Source organism: Sander lucioperca, chromosome 2 (genome assembly GCF_008315115.2).
Source record: "Sander lucioperca isolate FBNREF2018 chromosome 2, SLUC_FBN_1.2, whole genome shotgun sequence".
NCBI classification, from domain to species: Eukaryota; Metazoa; Chordata; class Actinopteri; order Perciformes; family Percidae; genus Sander; species Sander lucioperca.
Window position 1 is genome coordinate 14,321,982 of NC_050174.1, and position 23,606 is coordinate 14,345,587.

The 23,606-nt window shown below is 41.9% G+C and overlaps 2 protein-coding genes across 2 annotated transcripts; one reads left to right on the plus strand and one right to left on the minus strand.

Moving 5' to 3' along the window:
• Nucleotides 1-384: 384 nt before the first annotated feature.
• pole (polymerase (DNA directed), epsilon) lies at nucleotides 385-17,553 on the plus strand. The gene is made up of 48 exons (XM_031309102.2): nucleotides 385-677; nucleotides 820-955; nucleotides 1,060-1,140; nucleotides 1,305-1,349; nucleotides 1,432-1,524; nucleotides 1,710-1,864; nucleotides 1,948-2,092; nucleotides 2,177-2,257; nucleotides 2,355-2,462; nucleotides 2,542-2,652; nucleotides 2,769-2,854; nucleotides 2,954-3,073; nucleotides 3,199-3,331; nucleotides 3,436-3,549; nucleotides 3,632-3,844; nucleotides 3,935-4,042; nucleotides 4,184-4,312; nucleotides 4,399-4,501; nucleotides 4,654-4,800; nucleotides 4,899-5,044; nucleotides 5,250-5,398; nucleotides 5,536-5,628; nucleotides 6,039-6,341; nucleotides 6,487-6,682; nucleotides 6,851-7,065; nucleotides 9,072-9,174; nucleotides 9,283-9,363; nucleotides 9,914-10,036; nucleotides 10,267-10,476; nucleotides 10,642-10,854; nucleotides 10,959-11,102; nucleotides 11,208-11,348; nucleotides 11,452-11,605; nucleotides 11,738-11,844; nucleotides 11,958-12,134; nucleotides 12,246-12,469; nucleotides 12,646-12,866; nucleotides 12,977-13,181; nucleotides 13,319-13,492; nucleotides 13,666-13,791; nucleotides 14,526-14,658; nucleotides 14,751-14,958; nucleotides 15,031-15,162; nucleotides 15,355-15,548; nucleotides 15,643-15,843; nucleotides 15,932-16,057; nucleotides 16,942-17,031; nucleotides 17,147-17,553. The coding sequence occupies exons 1-48, from the start codon at nucleotides 610-612 to the stop codon at nucleotides 17,267-17,269; spliced, it is 6,888 nt and encodes a 2,295-aa protein (XP_031164962.1). The 5' UTR covers nucleotides 385-609; the 3' UTR covers nucleotides 17,270-17,553.
• A 1,555-nt stretch (nucleotides 17,554-19,108) lies between these two features.
• Nucleotides 19,109-23,438, minus strand: p2rx2 (purinergic receptor P2X, ligand-gated ion channel, 2). The gene is made up of 12 exons (XM_031309343.2): nucleotides 23,060-23,438; nucleotides 22,387-22,522; nucleotides 22,185-22,256; nucleotides 22,021-22,096; nucleotides 21,838-21,934; nucleotides 21,070-21,150; nucleotides 20,782-20,935; nucleotides 20,539-20,669; nucleotides 20,335-20,425; nucleotides 20,185-20,250; nucleotides 20,005-20,082; nucleotides 19,109-19,622 (listed from the first exon to the last, which is right to left on the minus strand). The coding sequence occupies exons 1-12, from the start codon at nucleotides 23,224-23,226 to the stop codon at nucleotides 19,524-19,526; spliced, it is 1,248 nt and encodes a 415-aa protein (XP_031165203.1). The 5' UTR covers nucleotides 23,227-23,438; the 3' UTR covers nucleotides 19,109-19,523.
• Nucleotides 23,439-23,606: the final 168 nt, after the last annotated feature.

The window sequence follows — 23,606 nt, forward strand, 5'->3', positions numbered from 1 at the left end:
TTCCAGGTGGTCAAATAGGCTACCTCTGTCCAATATTTAGAAAGCTGAAGTGTGAATTACATCTGCTGGAGACTGTTAACACCTATTACAAGCTGGAGAAACATTCTCATAATGTTTTGCTAATAGGCTAAATAAAGTCTTAGTAAAAATGTACAGTGTAAGTTTACACTATACTGTGTCTTGCACAAATTGAGGATTTGTGTACCCTTTTTTAAAAAGCTCTGTACAGTATTTAAACATCGGACAATGCTAATTACAGTATCACCCAAATGTCATGAACGCCACATTTACATGATTGGCAGTGCCATGGTGGTTAACGCCTTCACTGACCGTGAAGCGGTGCAGATTTCTTGGTCTGAGTGATTCAGCATTTTAAAATCCTATCTTTGTTCTCCCCCCTCTCTGCGCTGATCTCGCGGCAACTGCAGGAACGCGCCAAAATAAGAAAACACAAGCAGCGTCAGTGACAGTGACAGAGAAAACTAGAGGGCTATCCTCTGAAATAACTTCAAAATCTTTTTCAAATGCTGCTTTGCTGACAGTCTTATAAAAAGTGAGCGGGAGTTTATTTTATTTCTCCGTGTTGTAGCCCACAGACCGCGATAGAAGATGGTTCTGCAAAACAGTGGACGGTACAAAGCGGAGCGAGGACAAGCTGCAGGAGACCAGGAAAACCAGTAAGTTGTTTCACCTCACAGACAAGCTGCTTGGCTCATTTTAAATTACTCTGGACAGCCACAATATACTGTACGCGATACTTAGTAGATACACAGAAGTAACCCATGAACTTAATGTAGCTGTTATGTGTGTTTAAACCAGGGACGATGGATCTTCCATGTCGGCCCTCAAGCGGCTGGAGCGCAGTCAGTTCACCGACGAGATGGACGCCCGCTTCGGTTTCGACAGGATGAAGGAGCCGGGGGAGAAAACAGGCTGGCTGATCAACATGCATCCTGTAAGTCTATACAGTACACACATTGTCATGTGAGGACTTTTTCAATGTCTTTAGGAGAAAGTGGTGATAATAAATGTGACACTGTGCTCCTTTTCTATTTCTAGACTGAGATCCTGGATGATGACAAGAGGATGATCAGTGCTGTGGACTATTATTTCATACAGGAGGATGGAAGCAGGTTTAAGGTGGGTTGTGCTGTGAGACAACTGATTCAAACTGGTTACCACCTTTACATACTGGTCCCTTATACTGTAGACAGTAATTACTATGTAATAATAACACTTGAAAAATGTGTTATTACATTTCCACTGCTCTAACATATCCTTCCTGATGTGTATCCTGTCTGTAGGTGGCCCTCCCATTTAAGCCATATTTTTACATTGCCACTAAAAAGGTAAGTCTGTGCCTTTCATTTGGTTCTTATGCTGTGTAATCATGTTCAAAAGCTCTTTCCTTAAACACAACTTTATTTCCAGAACTGCGAAAGAGAAGTAATCTCATACATGTCTAGGAAGTTTCAAGGAAAGGTGGCGAAGCTTGAAGTTATCCCAAAAGAGGACCTAGATCTGGTGAGTTTTGCTTTTAGTGTCCTTTGACAGCATTAAAGTGTTTCATATACTATAAAAATAAAAGCTGCCAAAGAAGATTTAAACACAACAGCCACATAAAAAAAAACTTTAAAAAAACTCATTATTGAACAGTTTGTTCTGCAACGAGACAAATGTGTTGACCTTTGCTGGCCTGTCCTCCTCAGCCAAACCATCTAGTTGGACTGAAGAGAAGCTACATCAAGCTTTCATTCAGCACCGTGGACGAGCTCATCAAAGTCAAGCGCGAGATCTCGCCGGCTGTACGCAAGAACAGAGAGAGGGAGCAGTCCAACGACGCCTACACCTCAATGTTATCAAGGTACCACCAGTCCCATTAGTTTCTAATAAACTGTGATTTCCAGCTTAATATTGATCTGCTGACACCTTTGTTGGTTTTTGCAGTGCCTTATCGGGTGGCAATGTGACCTCAGCAGAGGAAGACGGGATGTCAAAGAATATTTCCGACCAGTTAGACAACATATTGGACATGAGAGAGTATGACGTGCCCTATCATGTGCGATTGTCCATTGACCTCAAGATCCACGTGGTAAAGATAGATTCCTGTCGTCCCAATGTTTGAGAAGATCTACGTGTGCTCCCTGTTCTAATCTACTCTGTGATTATTTCTCAGGCTCACTGGTATAATGTTCGATACAGAGGCAGCGCCTACCCACCAGAGATTGTACGGAGAGATGATCTTGTGGAGCGCCCCGTATGAGGATTTTATGAATTATGTTGCAACATCTGTCAATAATTCGGGTTCATGTGTGCCAGTGATTTCATAAAGCATTGTTTCTTGTTTGTTTGAGGACCCTGTTGTTTTGGCTTTCGACATCGAGACCACCAAACTTCCACTGAAATTCCCAGACGCAGAAAGCGATCAGATTATGATGATCTCTTACATGATTGATGGACAGGCGAGTTGTCTTCATAATATCTATTATTCTATTATTAATATATGTGTCAGTTTTACTAACTTTGTATTTCCTTTTACAGGGGTTTCTAATCACAAACAGAGAGATTGTCTCTGAGAACATTGAAGATTTTGAGTTTACTCCCAAACCGGAATATGAAGGGCCTTTCACCGTTTTTAACGAAGATGATGAGGTAGATATAGTGCCGTGTAAATAAAGATTGATTGAAGATATGCTTCAGTATATAAATGTCATGCTCTGTGGTTGCATCAGCGTAATAACAATGTGATGACGTGACTTTGGCTGCAGGCGGCGCTCATTCAGAGGTGGTTTGATCACGTTCAAGAAACCAAGCCTAACATCTTTGTAACCTACAATGGTGACTTCTTTGACTGGTGAGCTGTTATTTTGCTGCTTCTATAAAATTAGACATTCATTACTCATATACCCTAATGTTTATATCTTACCTCTCTCACTGTTTCCACTCTTTCAAGGCCTTTTGTTGAGACTCGGGCCGCCCTTCATGGATTGAACATGCACAGGGAGATCGGTTTCCAGAAGGATAACCAGGGAGAGTACAAGTCCAGTCAAGCTATCCACATGGACTGCTTAAGGTTTGCATGCCTCTGACACTGTTAGAATGATATCAGTGTGCTTTACGTAAACTACCCTTTGGGATTGATTTTAGAATGAATGGATTTCTAACCTCATCATCCAACCTGCTTCTCCTCCGCGTCAGGTGGGTAAAGAGAGACAGCTACCTGCCGGTGGGGAGTCATAATCTGAAGGCAGCAGCGAAGGCTAAATTGGGCTACGACCCAGTGGAGCTGGACCCGGAGGAGATGTGCCGCATGGCAACTGAGGAGCCACAGGTACAGAAATAAACTGCAGTCTTTACAGCTTGGAAAATAAAGGATTCAATTGTTTTAAAAGTTGCCATTTTGTTGACTTTTTCTTTTCTCTACTTTTCTGTTAGACTTTAGCCACCTACTCTGTGTCAGATGCTGTGGCCACATATTACCTGTATATGAAATATGTTCACCCCTTCATCTTCGCTCTGTGCACCATCATCCCCATGGAGCCTGATGAGGTTAGTCTTTGTGTTTGAAAGACTGCAATCCCCAAAATGTAACATGCCTTTTGGTAATTAATCATCGTCGTTTTTATTCCAGGTGCTGCGTAAAGGTTCTGGGACCTTGTGTGAAGCTCTGCTCATGGTGCAGGCCTTCCACGCAAACATTGTCTTCCCCAACAAGCAGGAGCAGGTCTTTAACAAACTGACAGACGACGGCCACGTCATGGACTCTGAGACGTACGTGGGCGGCCATGTGGAGGCGCTGGAGTCAGGAGTGTTCCGCAGTGACATCCCCTGCCGTTTTAAGATGGTACATCTTAGTTCAACTTAACAGCCGGTTCTTTGCTTCACTGCTGTTTGTGTGTTTTTAGAGTGATAGTTTGGTCTGGTGTGTTGACAGAACCCAGCTGCGTTTGACTTCCTGCTGCAAAGAGTTGAGAAGACCATGCGCCATGCCATTGAGGAGGAGGAGAAAATCCCTTTGGAGCAAGTCACCAACTTTAATGAGGTATGTTGACTTTCCATTTTTTCCTTGGTGGTTCTTTTTTGTTAAGTTTCTCCAATTTGTGTCATTATTTTTGAAAAGTCATCCCAACTACTCTTAGCGCTCTCAGCTTGAATTTATGAAATGTCTCTTGTATTTTCTCAGGTTTGCGAGGAAATCAAAAAGAAGCTGACTTCCCTGAAGGAGGTCCCAAACAGGATTGAATGCCCGCTCATCTACCATCTGGACGTTGGGGCGATGTACCCCAATATCATCCTCACCAACCGCCTGCAGGTAAAAGAAAAATCAAAATAAATATGCATGAGATAAAACCTTTAGAAAAGCATGGAATTCAATACTTTTATTTTCTAATTTTACAGCCTTCCGCTATGGTTGATGAGGCCACTTGTGCTGCCTGTGACTTTAACAAGCCTGGTGCTACCTGCCAGAGGAGGATGGCCTGGCAATGGAGAGGGCAAATCAGTAAGTTAATGTTGTTCAGTATAATTGTGTTCTTATAGATACAAGTCAAAGGATTGAGGTGCTAATAGAGAAGTACCCTCAGATCTTGCCAATATTGCTTCCACAGTGTTCATGTGGGGTTGAATACAGTAAAAGTTTATTTCTGTCTGCAGTGCCTGCTAGCCGCAGTGAGTTCCACCGCATCCAGCAGCAGCTTGAGTCTGAGAAGTTCCCGCCATTTTTCCCCAACGGTCCGCCTCGGGCCTTCCACAACCTCAACAGAGAGGAGCAGGCTAAACATGAGAAGAAACGTCTGGCAGGTGCTTTGTTTTTCTCTGGCTCCATAGATTTTGATTATAAGCATTCTAAATTACTGGTTGCTTAAAGCATAGTTTGACTTGTCCTGTCTTTGTTTCAGACTACTGTAAGAGGGCCTATAAGAAGACACACGTCACCCGGCTAGAGGAGCGAGTCACCACCATCTGTCAGAGAGAAAACTCCTTCTATGTCGACACAGTAAGAGCCTTCAGAGATCGTCGTTATGAATTCAAAGGACTCCACAAGGTAGGTTTTGATATTTTGTACAGTATTTTCAATTCATTACATATTTCTATATGTTTTCTAAAAGAATTAATGTTTTTTTTCCTTAAATTTTCTAGCAGTTCAGCCTTTAAACACTCACACATTTGTAATTGCACTCTGTACTTGAAATTCTTCTTGCCCATCGAGATTATATGCTGTTTTTTTTGTTTTTTTAACTTTCCTTAAGGTGTGGAAGAAGAAACTGTCAGCAGCTCAGGAGAGCGGAGACGCTGCTGAGATAAAGCGCTGCATAAACATGGAGATCCTGTACGATTCTCTTCAGCTAGCGCACAAGTGTATTCTCAACTCTTTCTACGGCTACGTCATGCGGAAAGGGTAGGAGTCAACTTTTTTCATCATTCAAATCATCAAACATCCTTTGACTTGCACTTTTACATTGTTACATGAGCTCTTAAGCCTCAACCGTCAGTGCTACCTAGTAATAACCGGCACTTTGTGCTGCTTTCCATCAGGGCGCGCTGGTACTCCATGGAGATGGCTGGCATCGTGTGCTACACTGGAGCCAACATCATCACTCAGGCCAGAGAGCTCATCGAACAAATAGGGTGAGTGTCATATGGATAATGAGATACTTCATCGAAATAATAACTTCTTTGGTCAGTGCAAGGTCAGCTCCAGCTCAGGAAAGATGGAGCTGGAAGGGATCCACCGCATTGTTAAACAACGTTTCATCAGCAGATTCCTGCCAACATTTGGGCTTGTATCCAGCTCCTGCAGTACTGTGTTTATCTTACTTTCTTTTGCTCCTACCCCATATTTTAGTAGTATATATGTTTACATTGCAGGTGGGAGTTATGATTACATAACTGAATTAACTTTGAACAGCGGCGTGTTCTTGCCTGTGGAAATGAAAGGAATCAACAACCTTTCTAATATGTGAACTGAAAGACACTGGAGAAAAAAAATGCCCATTTCACACTCATCACACTTTCACTTCTACTTCTCTGTGACTCAGGAGGCCCCTGGAGTTGGACACTGACGGTATCTGGTGTGTCCTGCCCAACACCTTTCCTGAGAACTTTGTGGTGAAAACCAGCAATGAGAAGAAGCCCAAGGTGACCATCTCTTACCCAGGGGCCATGCTGAACATCATGGTGAAGGAGGGATTCACCAACGATCAGTACCACGAGCTGGTGGAGCCCGCGTCTGTCACCTACAACGTCAGGTCGGAGAACAGCATCTTCTTTGAGGTGGATGGACCGTACCTGGCCATGATCCTGCCTGCCTCCAAGGAGGAAGGGAAGAAGCTGAAGAAAAGGTATATCAGTAGAGGAGTTTAGACTTCTGACCCTGGACGATTGGATGGATTTGTTGTTACTGACTTAGTGTATGAGCAGTCTAGCAAAGTTCATATTAAAATGGACAGTGATTATGATGATTTAAGGTTTCTCTGTTAATTTTAGGTACGCTGTGTTTAATGAGGACGGCTCTCTGGCTGAGCTGAAGGGATTCGAAATCAAGAGAAGAGGAGAGCTCCAGCTCATTAAGATTTTTCAGTCGTCAGTGTTTGAGGCTTTTCTCAAAGGTACCTCTCTGGAGGAGGTGTACGCCTCTGTGGCCAAAGTGGCTGACTACTGGTTGGATGTTCTGTACAGCAAGGTAAAAATCTGTCATCACATGGTGTAAAACGTCATTCTCGTATTACAAGATATTTTATTGTTTATGGAATATTTTAAAATGCATTATCATTTGCGGAGAAAGCTGACTCAAAATGAGTACTTATCTTCTTCACAAAAAGCTGACTGATTTATTTCATTGGTTTTCCAGGCTGCCAACATGCCAGATACGGAGCTGTTTGAACTCATTTCAGAGAATCGTTCGATGTCCAGAAGGCTGGAGGACTACGGAGAGCAGAAGTCCACTTCTATCAGCACAGCTAAGAGACTGGCTGAGTTCCTGGGAGACCAAATGGTGAAAGATGCTGGTCTGAGCTGTCGCTACGTCATCTCCCGAAAACCCGAGGGTTCACCTGTCACAGAAAGGTGGCTCTGAAAATAAGCTTTTATAACTAACTAAATAGATTAGGCCTGTCACGATAACAAATTTTGCTGGACGATAAATTGTCCCAGAAATGATTGCGATAAACGATAATATTGTCGTTCTGAGACCATTTTCATCTAATATAATGATAATGGCATAATAATACAGGTACGCCTTTTCAAAGAGCAATCAACTTTTATTTCTAAAGAATATTTAACACTGGAACTGGAAGACATTTTAAATATCCACAATATGTCTTTGATCTCCTTTAGTATGTCGTCTTTCACGCTGTTGTACAGTTGTGGAATTGCCGTTTGTGACACGTATGTTCTCCCAGGCAATTCGTACTGGCTGTCAAATGTTTGCAGCATTCGTCGAGTGTTTGTTTGTGCGATAGACTACAGACTCTGTACTACATTTAACAATTATTTATTAAACACTAAATATTAAATTTAAATAATATATAATTAATAAATTATATCTATATCTATGTGGCTATCTGCCACATGGCGAGTAAATGTTTGTATCAAAATAATTCTGTTTTTCAGTCTTCATTTTGGCGAAGGTACAGCTACTTTCTTCTGCTCCTCTGCTGTCTGCAGGTCGGAGCTTCGCGGGGATGGGCCGACACCCCCACACCCACACACACACACACACACACACACACACACACACACACCCATACCCACACACACACCCATACCCACACACACACACACACACCCACCCACACCCACACACACACACACACACACACACACACACACACATACACACACTGGCGCACACACCAGATGCCAGCCACCACGTCACTTCTATTTACTGATAGCTATCGTTTACCTCAGGCTAATTAATTAGCTAGTAAGTGGAGATTTTTGGCAGCCAGCCTTCCAAAAGAAAGCACAATGAAGTGAAATAACCGATCATTAACCGTTGACTGACAAGCAGGTAACGGAGTGTCAGTTCACCGTCTGGGAGCCTCTCTGACACACTTTCCGCACTCCGTATCCGCGGACAGCTGTAGGCTTGTACCGGTTAATGTTCTGTGCATTGTCAGACACATGCAGCCACTTTCCTGAAACCGCTTGCGAGACTGACAAGTCCACAGCGGCGCGTATGTCTGAGCCCGTCTCCACCTGCAGGTTGTCAACTGTGTGCTTTGGAATGAAAAGGAGAAAACAGGATGCTGAGTAACACGGCGGATATCACTCATATACTTTTATTTTATTTTTTTGACGGCGCCTTAACTGCAAAGTGCTGCGGGAAACCCTGCTCCAACAACTAGCGTTTTCTCTGTCTCTCTCTCTCTCCGCCAGGAGTCCCACACAAAGACCATGCGACTGACAAGAGGGTTCACTCCCACTCTAAGGAACCGAGAGTGGTCATCCAGTCTCTTTGGTAGAGAGAGAGAGAGAGAGAGAGAGAGAGAGAGACAAGGAAAACAAACAAGCATGCGAATGGAAATTATCGCGGCCGGAAAAATTATCGAGCTCATTTTTTTTATCGTGCGATTAATTGATTTATTGACTATCGCGACAGGCCTAGTATAGATAATAAACCCATGTTCACCCTTTCATATCGAAGCCAAGTGGTCTGAGCAGATTCAAGGCGAGACAGACGACAGGTGTGAGTGGCTGTTTGTTTGCTCCGTGTGTCTTTTTCACAGCAGTCATTTGACTTGTCAAGAAAGGAAAAGCACAGTTGTTACTAATCGGTTCGATACTGGACAAGGACCTTTGTTGCATGTCATTTCCGTCACCCCTCATTTTCCATCTATATCTACACAATATTTTTCTAGTTTTCTAATAGGACACAAAATGCCAAAACAAGTAAAAAAAAACAACTCGCCATGAAAATACCACCATAATAATAGATGTGAATTTCTGATGTTGGTGGGATCAAATAAATTGATGTCAGAGTTGCCTTCCCAATGTTTGTGGAGAACAAGCACTGAAATAAAAGCATTGAGTTTGACACTGATTGATTTGTGTGTGTCTCTCTCCATCAGAGCCATTCCTCTGGCCATCTTCCAGGCAGAGCCCAGTGTGAAGAAACATTTCCTTCGTAAGTGGTTGAAGATGCCCAGCCTGCATGACTTGGACATCCGCTCTGTGAGTTTTTAAGATTGTATGCGCTTAAGACACAAGCTTTTGGTTGTCTGTGTGAATTTGCTTGTGCGCTCCCTCTGACATAAACATTTTCATTTGTGTCCTTTTCAGATCCTTGATTGGAGTTATTACATAGAAAGGTTGGGTAGTGCCATTCAGAAAATCATCACAATTCCTGCAGCTCTTCAACAGGTGAAAATTAAACACATTTCATTGGTCTCTCATAGGGCTGGGCGATATGGAGAAAATCAGATATCTCGATATTCCTGACCTAATACATCGATATCGGTATTGCGACAATATTGTAGGGTTGACAATTGGTGCTTTCACAAAATATTTTTTAACAATGAGATTTTAGAAAAATAATCATCAATAATGTGGTAAACAGTTTCAAGTGAAACTGTAGAGAGAAAAAAAACTAAACAAAAATGTCCAGCTATACACTGACTGTTTACATGTATGCACAAAAGTAGTGTGATATTAAAACAAATCTGCAATTCTTTAAATGATATTCCCTCATAATGTTTCACAACAGATTTTCTGAGAAAATGGAGTTAGTATGTGCATGTTTTTATCAATTTAGACAACGTAATTGTGTATCTCGATATATAATTTAATTACGATATGATTCCCATTGAAAGATGATAAATTATCATATTGAATTATTGCCCAGCCCTAGTTTCTCAGTCTATCCTAAGCTTATGTACAGATTCCATTTTTAATTGTTTCTGTTCATCATCAGGTGAAGAATCCGGTACCCAGAGTGAGGCACCCTGACTGGCTTCACAAGAAACTCTTGGAGAAAAATGATATCTACAAGCAAAAGAAAATCAGTGAGCTGTTCACCAGTGAGGGCAAGAGACAGGTTTGTTTATTTCACAGCAAAACGTTCAGTCAAACTGTCAGCACAGTCCTCTTCATCGTGGGTTTGTAGAGATTCACTGCTTTAGTCAGAAACTCTTGGGATACCAGATGTTTACCAAGCTGAGTTTCCTTTGGTTAAAGGACAGTGTCTCCAACTACTAGCCCACCCTGCTGCCGCATTATGCACTTTTTTTTACTTTTCTAAATGGCCTCCTCCTCCTTCTTTTTCAGGTGGCCCATCAGCCTCTTGAAGCAGGCCAAGCCGCAGACATAGAGGACTTTGGGATGCCAGCCAGACCTCTGCAGCCAGCCATACTCATCAGCACTAAGCGGAAGCGGGCTTCTCAGGGAGAGGACAGCCAGGTGGAGTCTCAGGATGTCGAGCTCACTCAGTCCTGGAGAGAGATCCTGGGGTCACCCCCACCTATGGGAAAGACACGGGTAAGCTAGCAGCAACAGGCACAAAGTGTTGCCTGTTGTGTCAGTGATTCCTAGTCTTTTTTTTTTGTTCATTTCTAATGCCTTCTGAATTTACGATTTCACATTTGTTCCCTTATTCTGGGATATTACAAAACTTTCAAAAAAAACAATTGTGTCTGTTTGCAGGAGGAGCGTCTAGTGTGGCTGCGTTACCATAAGAAGAAGTGGGAGCTGCAGCTGAGGCAGAGGAAGGAGAGAAAGAAGAAGAGGAGGCTGCTTGATGGTGAAGCTCAACCCGTAGGGGGAGGAGTGATCCGAGGTGGACCCGCCACCGGCCTGGGAAGTTTCCTCCGCAGAACAGCACGCAGCATCCTGGACATGCCATGGCAAATTGTACAGGTGAGGCAAAGCCACTCCATTATCATCCTCAAGTCAGTTTAAAAAAAATCAAGCAAATAATTTATCATGTTCTCTCATGTGATGTCCTGTTCCCTGCTTCTCAGATTGCAGAGACTAGTCACCCTGGTCTGTACAAGTTGTGGGCTGTGATTGGACATGACCTCCATTGCATGAAGCTCAACATCCCACGTGTCTTCTATGTCAATCAAAAAGTCCCAAAACAGGAGGAGGGAGCCACATACAAAAAGGCACGCAATAAGAAAATGCCGTAAAAAATGCATTGCAGTTATTATAAATGTGGTCATTATAAGTTGACTAAATAATCTTTTTTTTTTTTTTTTTTTGGGCTTCAGGTGAACCGCATGCTGCCTCGCTCTAACATAGTGTACTACCTTTATGAGTACTGTGTACCAGAGGACATGTACCAGGAGCACATCAATGAGATCAACGCTGACCTGTCTGCCCCAGACATTGAAGGAGTCTATGAAACACAGGTATCATATATCATATATACACCTCCAGTGTTTTTATAACCTCACCCAGTCCAATTTGTTTGCCATTGTAAACAGAATGCAGCATTAACACGATCTCTTTCAGGTCCCGTTGCTGTTTCGTGCACTGGTGCAGCTTGGGTGTGTGTGCATGGTCAATAAACATGTTGTGAGGGATCTGGCTGGCAGGGAGGCTGACACTTTTGACCTGGAGCATCTGGAGATGAGGTCTCTGGCCCAGTTCAGCTACCTGGAACCTGGTAAGACTGCCAAATGATCCTTTAGGGATTCCTTTTTTTTTTTTTTTTTTTTTTTGTTGCCTACTATTACCTTTCTCTCCAAACTAATATTTGCGCTGATATCACGGCATTATGTTTTCTCTCTCTTCACAGGGAGTGTTCGCCACATGTACCTGTATCATCACAGTCAGGGTCACAAAGCTCTGTTTGGCCTCTTCATCCCCTCTCAGCGCAAAGCCAGCATCTTTGTCCTGGACACAGTAAGAATTATATATCTCCTTATTTCTAAGTAATGGTGATATCAACGCCAATGTATCCCTTCCCAACTGACAGAGAACAGCCCTTAAGGTTCGTCTTTATTGTATCTCCAAAGGTCAGAAGCAACCAGATGCCCAACCTGACTAACCTCTACACAGCTGAACGCACTGCTCTCCTGGAGAAGACAACTGAGGAGCTCCTGCCTCCAGAGAAACATAACTTTGAGGTCCGAGCTGAAAACGACGCAAAGGCTATTAACCGCGCTCTGCAACGCATACTGCTGAACTACAAGGTAAAACGCAATGGAGCTATTTAGATACCTAATTAACTTCGAATGATTACATACACATACTACACATACATTATTTATGTTCAAGTGTCTGCTTTGTGTTGCTGTTTACAGGAGGAGCGCCGTGGGCCCACCCTCATCGCGGTGCAGTCAAACTGGGATTTGCGACGTTTGGCAGCAGGGATGCCAGTGCTTGAGGAGTTTCCAGTCGTTCCAGTACACGTGGTTGATGAGATCAGCTATAACGTGCTGGACTGGCAACGCCACGGTGCCCGGCGCATGATCCGCCACTACCTCAACCTAGACAGCTGCCTGTCACAGGCTTTCGACATGGCCAGGTACGAACTACACACTGTTCCCCACTGGCATGCTCACTTGGTTGCTGTAGTCTCTAATAAAGTCTATTTTCAGTTTGGAATTTTTATTGACAGAGTTCAGATTTTGTTTCCATAAACAAACATTTCTTGAAACATTTTGAACCTTTAAAACTTGAATGAAATATCTCTCGTTTCAGGTATTTCCATTTACCTGTGGGGAACTTGCCTCAGGATGTGTCCATCTTTGGCTCAGACTTGTTCCTGGCAAGACATCTACGGAAACACAACCACCTGCTGTGGCTCTCACCCACAGCCAGGCCCGACCTCGGAGGAAAAGAGGCTGATGACAGTCGTCTGGTTATGGAAAGTGATGACAGGGGCTCTGTGGAGATCAATGCTCAAGGATGCTATTCCACAGGTATTCACACACTTAATCTGATTCCAAGAAGACTCATCACACAGCAACTGTACACTTTTTGAAGCGTCTTTCTCTGTATTTACGGACAATCCTGTTTCTGTTTCTTTCAGTGTGTGTGGAGTTGGACCTGCAGAGCCTGGCGGTGAACACCATCCTCCAATCACAGCATGTCAATGACATGGAGGGCGGAGCTAGTCTGGGTGTCAGTTTTGATGTGATCCAGCAGGCCTCGTTGGAGGACATGATGTCAGGGAACCAGGGAGCCAGCGCTCTCGCTAGCTATGATGAGACTGCTCTCTGTTCCAACACCTTCAGGTATAAACATCTGTAGTGCATGGCTATTTAAACCCACATCCATGTGGTCTAACAATACAGGTGTGACAAGAAAGCATGTCATGTTTAGTTGTTTGTGTTTTGCTCACCTCTGTGTCTGCTCTGTGTTGTATGAGCAGGATCTTGAAGAGCATGGTGGTTGGATGGGTCAGAGAGATCACCCAGTATCACAACGTGTATGCAGACAACCAGGTGATGCACTTCTACCGCTGGCTGCGCTCCCCCAGCTCTCTGCTCTATGACCCCGCACTGCACCGCACCTTGCACAACATGATGAAGAAGGTGTTTCTACAGTGAGTGCCACATCGTCCTCTTTACTGTTCAAAACATCTATTGTATATTTAGCCTTTAAAAGCTTTATTTCGAAATAATATTAAAAAAAAAAATGTGTGTAATGTTTCAGGCACCTGTTGATATCAGAGAGCATTTAGGGTCTTCTTTCATCATTCTCTCATTCTGCTGTCAGGTTGGTTTCAGAGTTCAAACGCCTGGGCTCGACTGTGGTGTATGGAAACTTCAACAGGATCATGTTGTGCACAAAGAAAAGGAGGATAGATGATGCCATAGGCTATGTAGAATACATCACCAAAAGGTCAGACATTTACCCTCTGCAGGTCTGAAGAGTGTTTATACGTCTTTGCATTGTAAAGGAATGTTGTCACTTGATTTATGCAATTTGATTTTATTCATAAATATGATCATTAATGAATACAAAATTATGGAAAACCAAATTCATAACTACAACCATACATAAACATGATAAATAAAGACAAATACCTGTATTAAGAAAATGATGATGATAATAGATAGATAGATAGATAGATAGATAGATAGATAGATAGATAGATAGATAGAAATAATATTTATATGGTTTTGTCTTCAGTAGTCTGAAGTAAAAGCCAAAACACTACTAAACCAAAACACTACTAAACCAAAACACTACTAAACCATTATTACCCATTAGAACGGTTGTCAGAGATGGTGCTGCGGTCTCCATTATGGAAAGTGAATCCTGTAAAGCCATCTTAAAAGAGAAGAACCACCCATTAGGCTAATGGAGGACAAAGGTTTATAATAGTGAAGTTAGGCCAATTTGTCAATAGATCAATAGTGTAACATGAAACAAAATAGTGGTTACACCAAATGTTTTTCTGGCCTTCAATGCAGCATGATACCAGCATTTCTGAACCTATCTGTGGCAAACGATGCTTTTAACTGATTGGTCAATATTGCTAATGATCATTTTTGAACATCTTCCTATTTTTTTATGTCTTTTTGAAAGTACAGTTGTCATGAAAATCACCTTCCTAACTGTTTCTCCTGTAGCATCCACTCCAGAGAAATCTTCCACTCTTTGTCCATCTCTTTCTCCCGATGCTGGGAGTTCCTGCTGTGGATGGACCCGGCCAACTACGGCGGCGTGAAGGGCAAACTGCCCTCCAGCATCCTGTACGGAGAGGTAATCCTCTGCAACGTTTGCCTTACAATATATTTGCATTGATTAAAGTAGCAGAACACAGTACTCATGCCTCCTCTATGGCCCTTTTTTAGGAAGGAGCCAAACAGAAGAAAAAGAGCCGAGGGGAGGGAGATGAGGAAGGCAGTGATGATGAAGACGAGGATGAAGCCGTTGTGGAGGAAGATGAAGGTGATGGAGAGACAGACGAGGTGGAGGAGCTGATTGAGAGCAACTGGAACATCATGCAGTATCTGCCCCAAACTGCCTCCTGTCAGAAATACTTCCTCATGATTGTCTCCGGTAAAAATATATCTATACACAATAGCTTTGGTTTTTCTTTCTACCAAGTCTTACACAAACTTTCCATGCCAGCCTACATTGCAGCCGTCTACCACAGCATGAAAGAGGAGCTGAGACGCAACGCACCTGGAGCAACACCAGTCAAGAGACGTGGAGGCAGCCAGGCTTCCCAGCAGGCCGTGGGGGATTTGAGTGCTCTTCCTGGTAAGATGCTGTTTAGGAAGCGGCTTTAGTTACCTAAGAGGTGCCTTGTATTCTTTTAGAAACTTCACATTACACTCATTAGAGTCACCGCAGACTAGTGTCTGTTACACTTAAACCTACAAAGGGGAACTATTAATTGTATTTAGATAGATTTACTGTCAGATGTGAAGTTTTTTTAACTCTTCCCCACAGGAATGATCTCCTTCTCTCAGGAATATGTGTCTAGTGAGTTGACACAGAACTTTTTCACCATCACTCAAAAAATCCAGAAGAAAGTGACGGGTACCAGGAGTGTCAACCAGCCCTCAGAGATGTTCCCCGTCCTTCCTGGATCCCACCTGCCACTCAACAACCCAGCACTGGAGTTTATCAAATATGTCTGCCAGGTATATTAATAAGTACACCAACTTACATACATGTGTTGCACGTTGTCGTGATTTTCCTCTCACCACACTGCAATTCAATCTTTTGTGTGTCCAGGTCCTTTCACTGGATGCCAACATAGTGAACCAGGTGAACAAGCTGAAGAGAGACCTCCTGCGTCTGGTGGACGTGGGAGAGTTTTCCGGGGAAGCCCAGTTCTGTGACCCGTGTAACTCCTACATCCTACCAGAGGTCATCTGCCACCACTGCAATTTCTGTCGTGACCTCGACCTCTGCAGGGACCCATCTGTGGCACAAGTGAGAGGAGGAGCACTGATAGGCATAATATTTAATGCTGTTATTACTCCTAATTACAGTTAGATAAACTGTGTTTTCCTCTCATCAGGATGGATCGGTTTTGCCTCAGTGGTTCTGCTCCAACTGCCAGGCGCAGTATGAGACTGAGTCTATTGAGATGGCTCTGGTGGAGGCTCTGAAGAAGAAACTGATGAGCTACACTCTGCAGGACCTGGTGAGTAAACAATGCAGATGAAACATCCTAACAAAATAACAGTTTTGGGGTTGTCAGCTGTCCTAGTGGTTAATACATAGATCATAAACTGTTAGTTTACCTTTGTTGTATGTCATCACAAGGGATGGGTCTCGAGACCCGGTTCTATTAAGGACCCGGTTCCAAATTTCTCAAAACCCGAAAATCAATAAGGTCCGAGCATATTATGTTATGTCTAAAAATACAGTATATACTGTACGTGCGCAAAATGGAAAAATGATTTGCGAGCACAGTGTGTGCGTAAAGACAATGTGTAAAGACTAGCCTCCCCACCGCAAATCATTGAAAACAGTCGGACTGGCTACCGAGAGCACTGCTCTGTGGGCCGCTTAGGAAGCTCGTTAAAACAAAAACAGAGACAGAAGAAATCAAACCGTCACAGACAGTATTTGCAATAAAAGCAATAATAGTTCTGTTAAGATTAAGAATTTGTCGTCTCGTCTTTCCACCAAATATTAGAAAAGTATCGATAATGGTATTGATAAAGACTTGAATCGTTAAGCAGTCTCAGAAATGGTATTGATATCAATAAAAAATGACCGATCCCCATCCCTAGTCATCACCATCTCTCTCCCCCCCCATGTTTAGTGTCTGTATCTCTGCTGTCACTATCATAAATGGCAAATGCCGAAAGATCTTAAAAAGAAAACAGTTCTGACAAAATATTGAAAGAGGAAATCTCTTCTGTGGATCTCTGTTGCAAAGGTTTCATAGGTACCATCAGTCTCAACAAATGAACCTATAAAATGTTAATAGTGAAGAACTTCATTACTGGTCTGCATCTGTTACAACACCTGATCATTTTCCTAAAACTGCCTCACTGCTGAAAACCTCTGTAATTTTAGGTGTGTACAAAATGTAAAGGAGTGAAGGAAGCAAACATGCCCCTGTACTGCAAATGTGCCGGAGACTTTGACCTCACTTTCCCAGCCAAGGTTTCTACTCTCAATTACATTACATCGTCCAATTTAGTGATGAAAGCTTAACGATTGTTCCCATTTGACTTTGTTCTCAAAGTTGTTTTTTCTACTTTTTTTTTTCCATTTTAAGAGCTTCTCTGAGCAGATCACAGTGTTTCGGAACGTAGCGTCCCACTACAAAATGAGCTTCCTGGACGAGACCCTTGACTGGTTGCTTGTCATGAGCCCACAGATCAGCCAGAACGCTCACTGAACGTCTCATCCGCCACAGAGATCCAACCTTCCTTCAGCTGGCAACTACTTCTCAGTCTGGGAAAACACTCGATTCTGAAACGTTTCTGCCCTTGTTCATCTGCCTTGATAATGGCTGTTTCTATGCTGTTTGATGGTTTGTGATAAGGACACTGGTGAGGCAGGTTGGAGGAGAATATGTGGACTGTAGATATGTCTGAAGTCTTGATTATGTCATAATATAATTATGTATGTTTGTGAATTTATTTTTTACTGTTAATAAATAATTTCCAAAGTGTTTGTACAGTGAGCCTGAATGTTTTTTACAGCTTAGTTATTGTAATTAGTGCTGTAGAAATGGACTGAAGTTCTGCCTCAAAGGAAAAAGCATAAACATCCTGAGTGCTACTCTGGGTCCCTTTAATCAGCAGATTAGTTTCATTAATCAGCAGATGAGTTTCATTAATCAGCAGTCACATGTCATCTGAGCTTCCTCCTTACTTGGCTGCTAATGTGTCTGTTATGCCTTGTGACCTGAACTACTCCGACTTCACCCCCATTTATTCTGTCAACTCGCAGTGAAACACGTAAGACATGTCTGATGCTGTTTTATTGCAAGTTGCAAGTCAATGTTTTCATTGGTGTGGCAATTATGAAGATAATTTTGGTTCTCCATTTTTGATTTTTATGTTTGATGAAATCGGGCAAATCTGAACCTTAAAGTCTCCATCTGTCTTTTAATTCAGGCCTAGCCATTTTCACAATGACGATATGAAAAGAACATGAGTTTCTGGCTAATTGTGAATTCAGTTTTTACTATTATTGAATGTGTGAAAATCATTTGGTGATTACTGTGAGCTGGTCTGGATCAAAATGACCTTAACCCATGCACATCCATCACTTTAACCTCATTGCCCCACAGATGCCTCACTTTGCCTGCTGATGGGCATCTCCCAGACAAGTAATCACATTTCAGACTCTTAACCTGAGACACAAGTAGATTGACTCTTTAGAGCTTCTCACTGACACATGCTGTACATGTAGGTTGATAGATTAAGGAGCACTTAGAGGGCTTGTGACTAAATGTTTAATCAAAACATAGATCAGACAGCAGTTATTTAGCTTAGTAGCAGAATGGATTAACATACCCACTAGCCTTTTTATATTTAAAAGATGGTATTAATGTTTTAAATACATTTACAGTACGTATATCATTTTCATCGAATTGGGCTCTTCCTGTCTTTTTAAAAATAATGTTATATGGAAAAGAAGCAGGGCAAAACCTTGTTTTGCTATGTTTGAAAATGATTGATGACATTTGGAACATAACCACTATGCTTTAAGATATAACATTCTATGGATTTTCAGCTCTTTACATGTCATAAACACAATTTCTAAACTGACCTGTGCTCCTCCAACCACCATGGTAGATATCAATCCATTAGACTTTATTCTTAAGTCATTTCTCACCGCTGACATTTGTATTGCTCTCAAGTGTCCCAGTGGATTCACACTTCCCCTGCAATCTTGTTAGAGAAACCATTTTATGGGAAATGTCGGTGTTATTTGATTACTGCTCATTGCTCTCCTTGTATGTCTCTTGGCCGTCTCCTCCTGTATCTATCGTGCTGAACACATCAGGTTGAAAGACAAATGAAATCATATACTGGATATATACTATGTATATATACGTATATATATGAAATATTTAGATTCTCCAAACGTGCAGTTTTATATCTGTAATACTGCAGATTTTTAAGAGCAGATGTCAATGTTTCATGAAATAGGCTACTGTTCAATAAAAGCCTGAGTTGATAGAAGACATTTATTGAACTGAATGTCTGTAATACATTGATATAAATGGGCATAGTTTGTAATGTTTGTCATTACTGTGTATTTTTTTTTCTGCTATGAAAGGGTTTCGTTTCTTTTCATTCTTAGAAAATAAACACATGGTGTTACACAGTGGTTTTGCTGCAAGTCATGTCACGTGAAAGAGAAACAATTAATTGTCGCACAGTTGGGGTACACCAAGGTTTGAGATGATATATGAGCTGAATCCACTGCATAGGCTGAGACTCTGAGGCAACCAGCTGTCCTTCAGGTGATGTCCTCTGTCACTGGTTCTCTGTCAGTTTATTTCCACTAACAACAGCATAGCAACTGCTGGCAGCCCATAACTGAGCTGTTGCAGACACCTGAGGATCCACTCAGTCAGCTGATGGAGGACTCCACACCTTTATCCAGCGACGAGGACTGAGGCAACTGTGACCATTTTACAGTGGTACACCGTCTGACAGGTCTGAATGGTTTGAGCCGTAGCTGCTGATGTAGCTGAGCTCCGTGGGAATGGGCACCTTGGGCTCTTTGATAATCTGTGGACAACAGATATCCTTCACTTAGTGAGCCAGCTTTCACTCTACCAGGGACCTGAAACTGCTGCAGCTAAATGGAATTAAGCCATCATTGATTTTACCATTTATTTCTGTGAAAAAGTACAAATACAGTAGGCTTCTCAAAATATGGAGAATCTTTCTTGAGAGTCCTGGTGTCTCTGCATTATCACTCAAGAACTAATTTAGAATGTATTGACAGTTTGATAAAATTATGTTCCTTAGTGAAACAAAATGTGTTTAGTAACTACCATGACCACCAAGTAGTTTTGGTCTTAAAAAATGCAGCATTGTCCACTTTATAGACCTTGACTTGGAGGTATTCATATGAGTTGAGGTTGAATATATGATGCCTTTTACTCACCTCATCAAACTTTCTCTCACTGTAGACTTCATTCTTGTCAATAAACGTCAGCATGATCCAGTCACAGATAATGGTACACTAGAGGGGTGACATGAAAAGGAAAAACTACTTAGTGGTGCAAAGAGCCACAGTGTTCAATTCAAAGTCTCAAGAAAAAAAATGAATGTAGCAATTACTCACAATCCCAACTGAAGTCATTGCAGTCACCGTGCTGATGATGGTTGGGATGGGACTGAATTTACCAGCCTGAAAAAGAAATGACATGCAAATAATATAATGACATCCACTGTAAGTTGAAACCGTAGTGATGATGATGGAGTATCCACTTACATGTCCGTGAACTATGACATCTAGACGGATGCCGTAGGCCTTGATGAGCGTCCGAGACTCTACCCCATCCTTATTGTAATATTTGGCAAACCTGGAAAATTACACAGAAATTATTGTTAGGGTTAAGGCTGGGAAACTTACCACAAGCTAAAGTGACAAAAGCAGTTTCAAATGCTGAACAAAATAGTCCGTGCTGGAGCTCACCTGTAATAGTAACCAGAGCTGGCCTGGTCCTTTCGGAGATCAAGGCGACGGAAGGAATATGTAGGTTTACAATGGGAAGGATCCAGGTCCAGGTTACACTTCCAGTTAATGAAAACCCCTATCACTCCTCCCTATCACAAAATATGTCATTTTTAACACATCCATCCTAAAAATTATCATAGAGACAGTATGTGTTGTTCAAAATAAGATATGTATGGTTAAAGGAAGACATCTTTCACTCACAGTCTTGCAGAGCTCACCGAAATTCTCCCTGGCTTGATCTGCGATGTAGCCCAAACGGAAGTTTGGACAGTAGGCCTCTTTCTCCTCATTATAATGACACTTACTGAGGTATTTCTTCATGTCCCGTTTGTTTGAAGCATCTTTGATATTTCCCCTGCCAAAGGCAAGTACAGAAGTTTCAGTAGCTCTTCTAAAGCCCATACATTGGCTCCAGTGTGTGTGTGTGTGTGTGTGTGTGTGTGTGTGTGTGGGTGTGTGTGTGTGTGTGTGTGTGTGTGGGTACTCTACCTCAACACTTTAAATCTGGGGAAGTGGATAGAGTTCCTGATGAACACTGTGAAATTGATGGCCTCCACTAATGCTGGTTCTCTGTTGAAGACACCAAATCAGAATAATCTTACACCCTCAGTGTGTTTCAGATAAATATGTGCAATATGTTGCACACCTAATAATCCGTCCTTGGTTCTAACTATCGTTTATAGCAGTGGTTCCCAACCATTTTGGCTTGCGATCCCTTAGACACGAGGCTTTGTCTGCTTGTGACACTTCATCACAATTTGCATATGATGGCCAATTCAACCAAAGACAGATTTTTTCGAAGATGTAAAAACATCCAGTAATTCACAGGCAAAAAACTAAGACTAGAAAAAGTTAAAAAACTAAATATAATTTTGTTAAGCAGAAAAATGTTTCTTCTCCTATTCTGTTAATCATCTCACAACCCCTCAGGTTGAAGTATATAGTCTTTTTTTATGTGTAATCACTATAATTAAATGTTTTGTCCAATACTGTTTTTCACAGTTTCCCATTTGCTTCCAGTAAATCTTCAAAGGCCAACTGCTCTCTTTATTAGACGTGTGTTTAGCTCACCTACTTGCATAATGACGCAAGAGAAATCTCTTGTATAATACAGTATTTATTTAGCTTTGTCCAGACCCCCACTATGCCTGGTTTTAGAGTTGGCAATAGTGTTCACAAGGTTTTTCTTTTAGATGATCCAAATTAACCTGACTTGAACTTGCAAACTTGAGGGTGATTATCCATCATCTGCCTTACCGTACTACAGCATACTCCTCAATAGGACACCAGGTTTGGACCTCACAGGTTTTGAAGGTGTGGTTGTAGTACTGAACACACCTGCCGGTCCTTCTGCCTGAAAGTGTTTAAAACAGACACAAACTGTGGAAAATACACACCAACGAAGCTTGAAGAAAGATTTCGTAAGGAATGAAACAGTACCATGGCCATCAAAGTTGACCTCTCCCTGGACACAGTCTGAGTCTCTCGTACAGTTGGCATTGGCAACGTTGAAATACTGAAGTGGAATAAAACAGATTATAGCATTGTCTGTTCTTGCATACTAGCAGATGTTATTGTTGAGAAAGCTTCTGTTGACCTCTCACCTCAGCGCAGGTTCCTTGCCTCTGATCATAAGTAACTTCTCGTCTCAATATTGTGCTAATCACGCCACCACCCTGTGAAGAAAATGCCACCAAAACACTATTTATCTGTGGGGTTTACTCCGGTGTGAAGACATAATGATGCTGACAGAGTACAGGAGGTGAGACTTCCTTGATTGTATTGCAGCATTTGTTCTGGACTCACCTCTGATGGTCGAGCGTACTCCACAGTGTCCAAGATATCATCTCCATGAACTGCTGTGCCTTTCATGAGCGTGTAAACTGAGCTCTCTGGACGGGTTTCACTCTCTTGGTAGGCTTTCTGACTTATGAAGACATACCTTCAGGATGGTAGAAGAGACAGATGCAATATCACATTTTCTGTTATGACATTGATTTATATTGGAGGTATCAGATTACCCTGGATCTGTTCAGCCCTCTTTGCTGAAGCCAAGACAAGAAGAAAAGATGACGTACTTCAGTCATAAAACTGAAGACATGTAATCTGAGAAATAGTTTAAGATTTGAAACAATAAGATGAATAATAATATCTTCACAAAATCAAAGTCTATGAAAACTGCTCTCCTCAGTTCAAACTACATGTCTAATAATGGACAGAGAGAATCAATAGACACCCAACCCATCAACTGTCTCCATCAATTATGCTGTTTATTTGTTTCTAGTTAATTGCAAATAAAAAGTATTTCCTCAGTGGTTTTTCAATCATTATACACTCATTTGCACACACATTTTACCTTTTTTTCTGGTAAAAAAACGCATTAAAACTAACACATGGCACATGTGATAACAAAATATGTAGATAGATTTTCTCTTTAGCACATACAGTGGCCAGGCAAGTACACAAATATGAAGCTTACCAGATGAAATAGGTGATGACAAGAAACTGAACGCTTCTGTATATAACTCCAAGAGTTGTGTTTTTAACCACCATCACCTTTGGTGTCTCATAGTCCCAGAAACCAAGAAAATACTCCTTTATAAAGTCACGTAGCCCCATGATGAACTTGTGAAATATTTCACACATATCCTGAGATGTCCTTGTCCTTGTGAAGTCAAATAATTTCTCTCTGATTCTGTCTCTCTGTATCTAGCTTTATATTCAACTCTCACGATTTTCTTTCTCACTCTCTACTGCTCAGCTCCAGTCTGCATCTCTCTCAAGCATCTCTGGCACCAACCACAGAGAGGGAGGGGGTGGGGTTCAGCTGTGGTTAAATCATGCATTTTATTTCATGTCAGTTTACGCTGATGATTGTATAAGGTGCAGCTGTATGGTGTTTTAAGCGTTTCAGACTTAAAATCTGAACAAATGAACTTATTTGGTAGATATTTCAAACAACTATCTCTGTTTTTTTTCTGACAGGTTGAACATATTGTATTATATTGTTCTCTGCCATGTCTGTA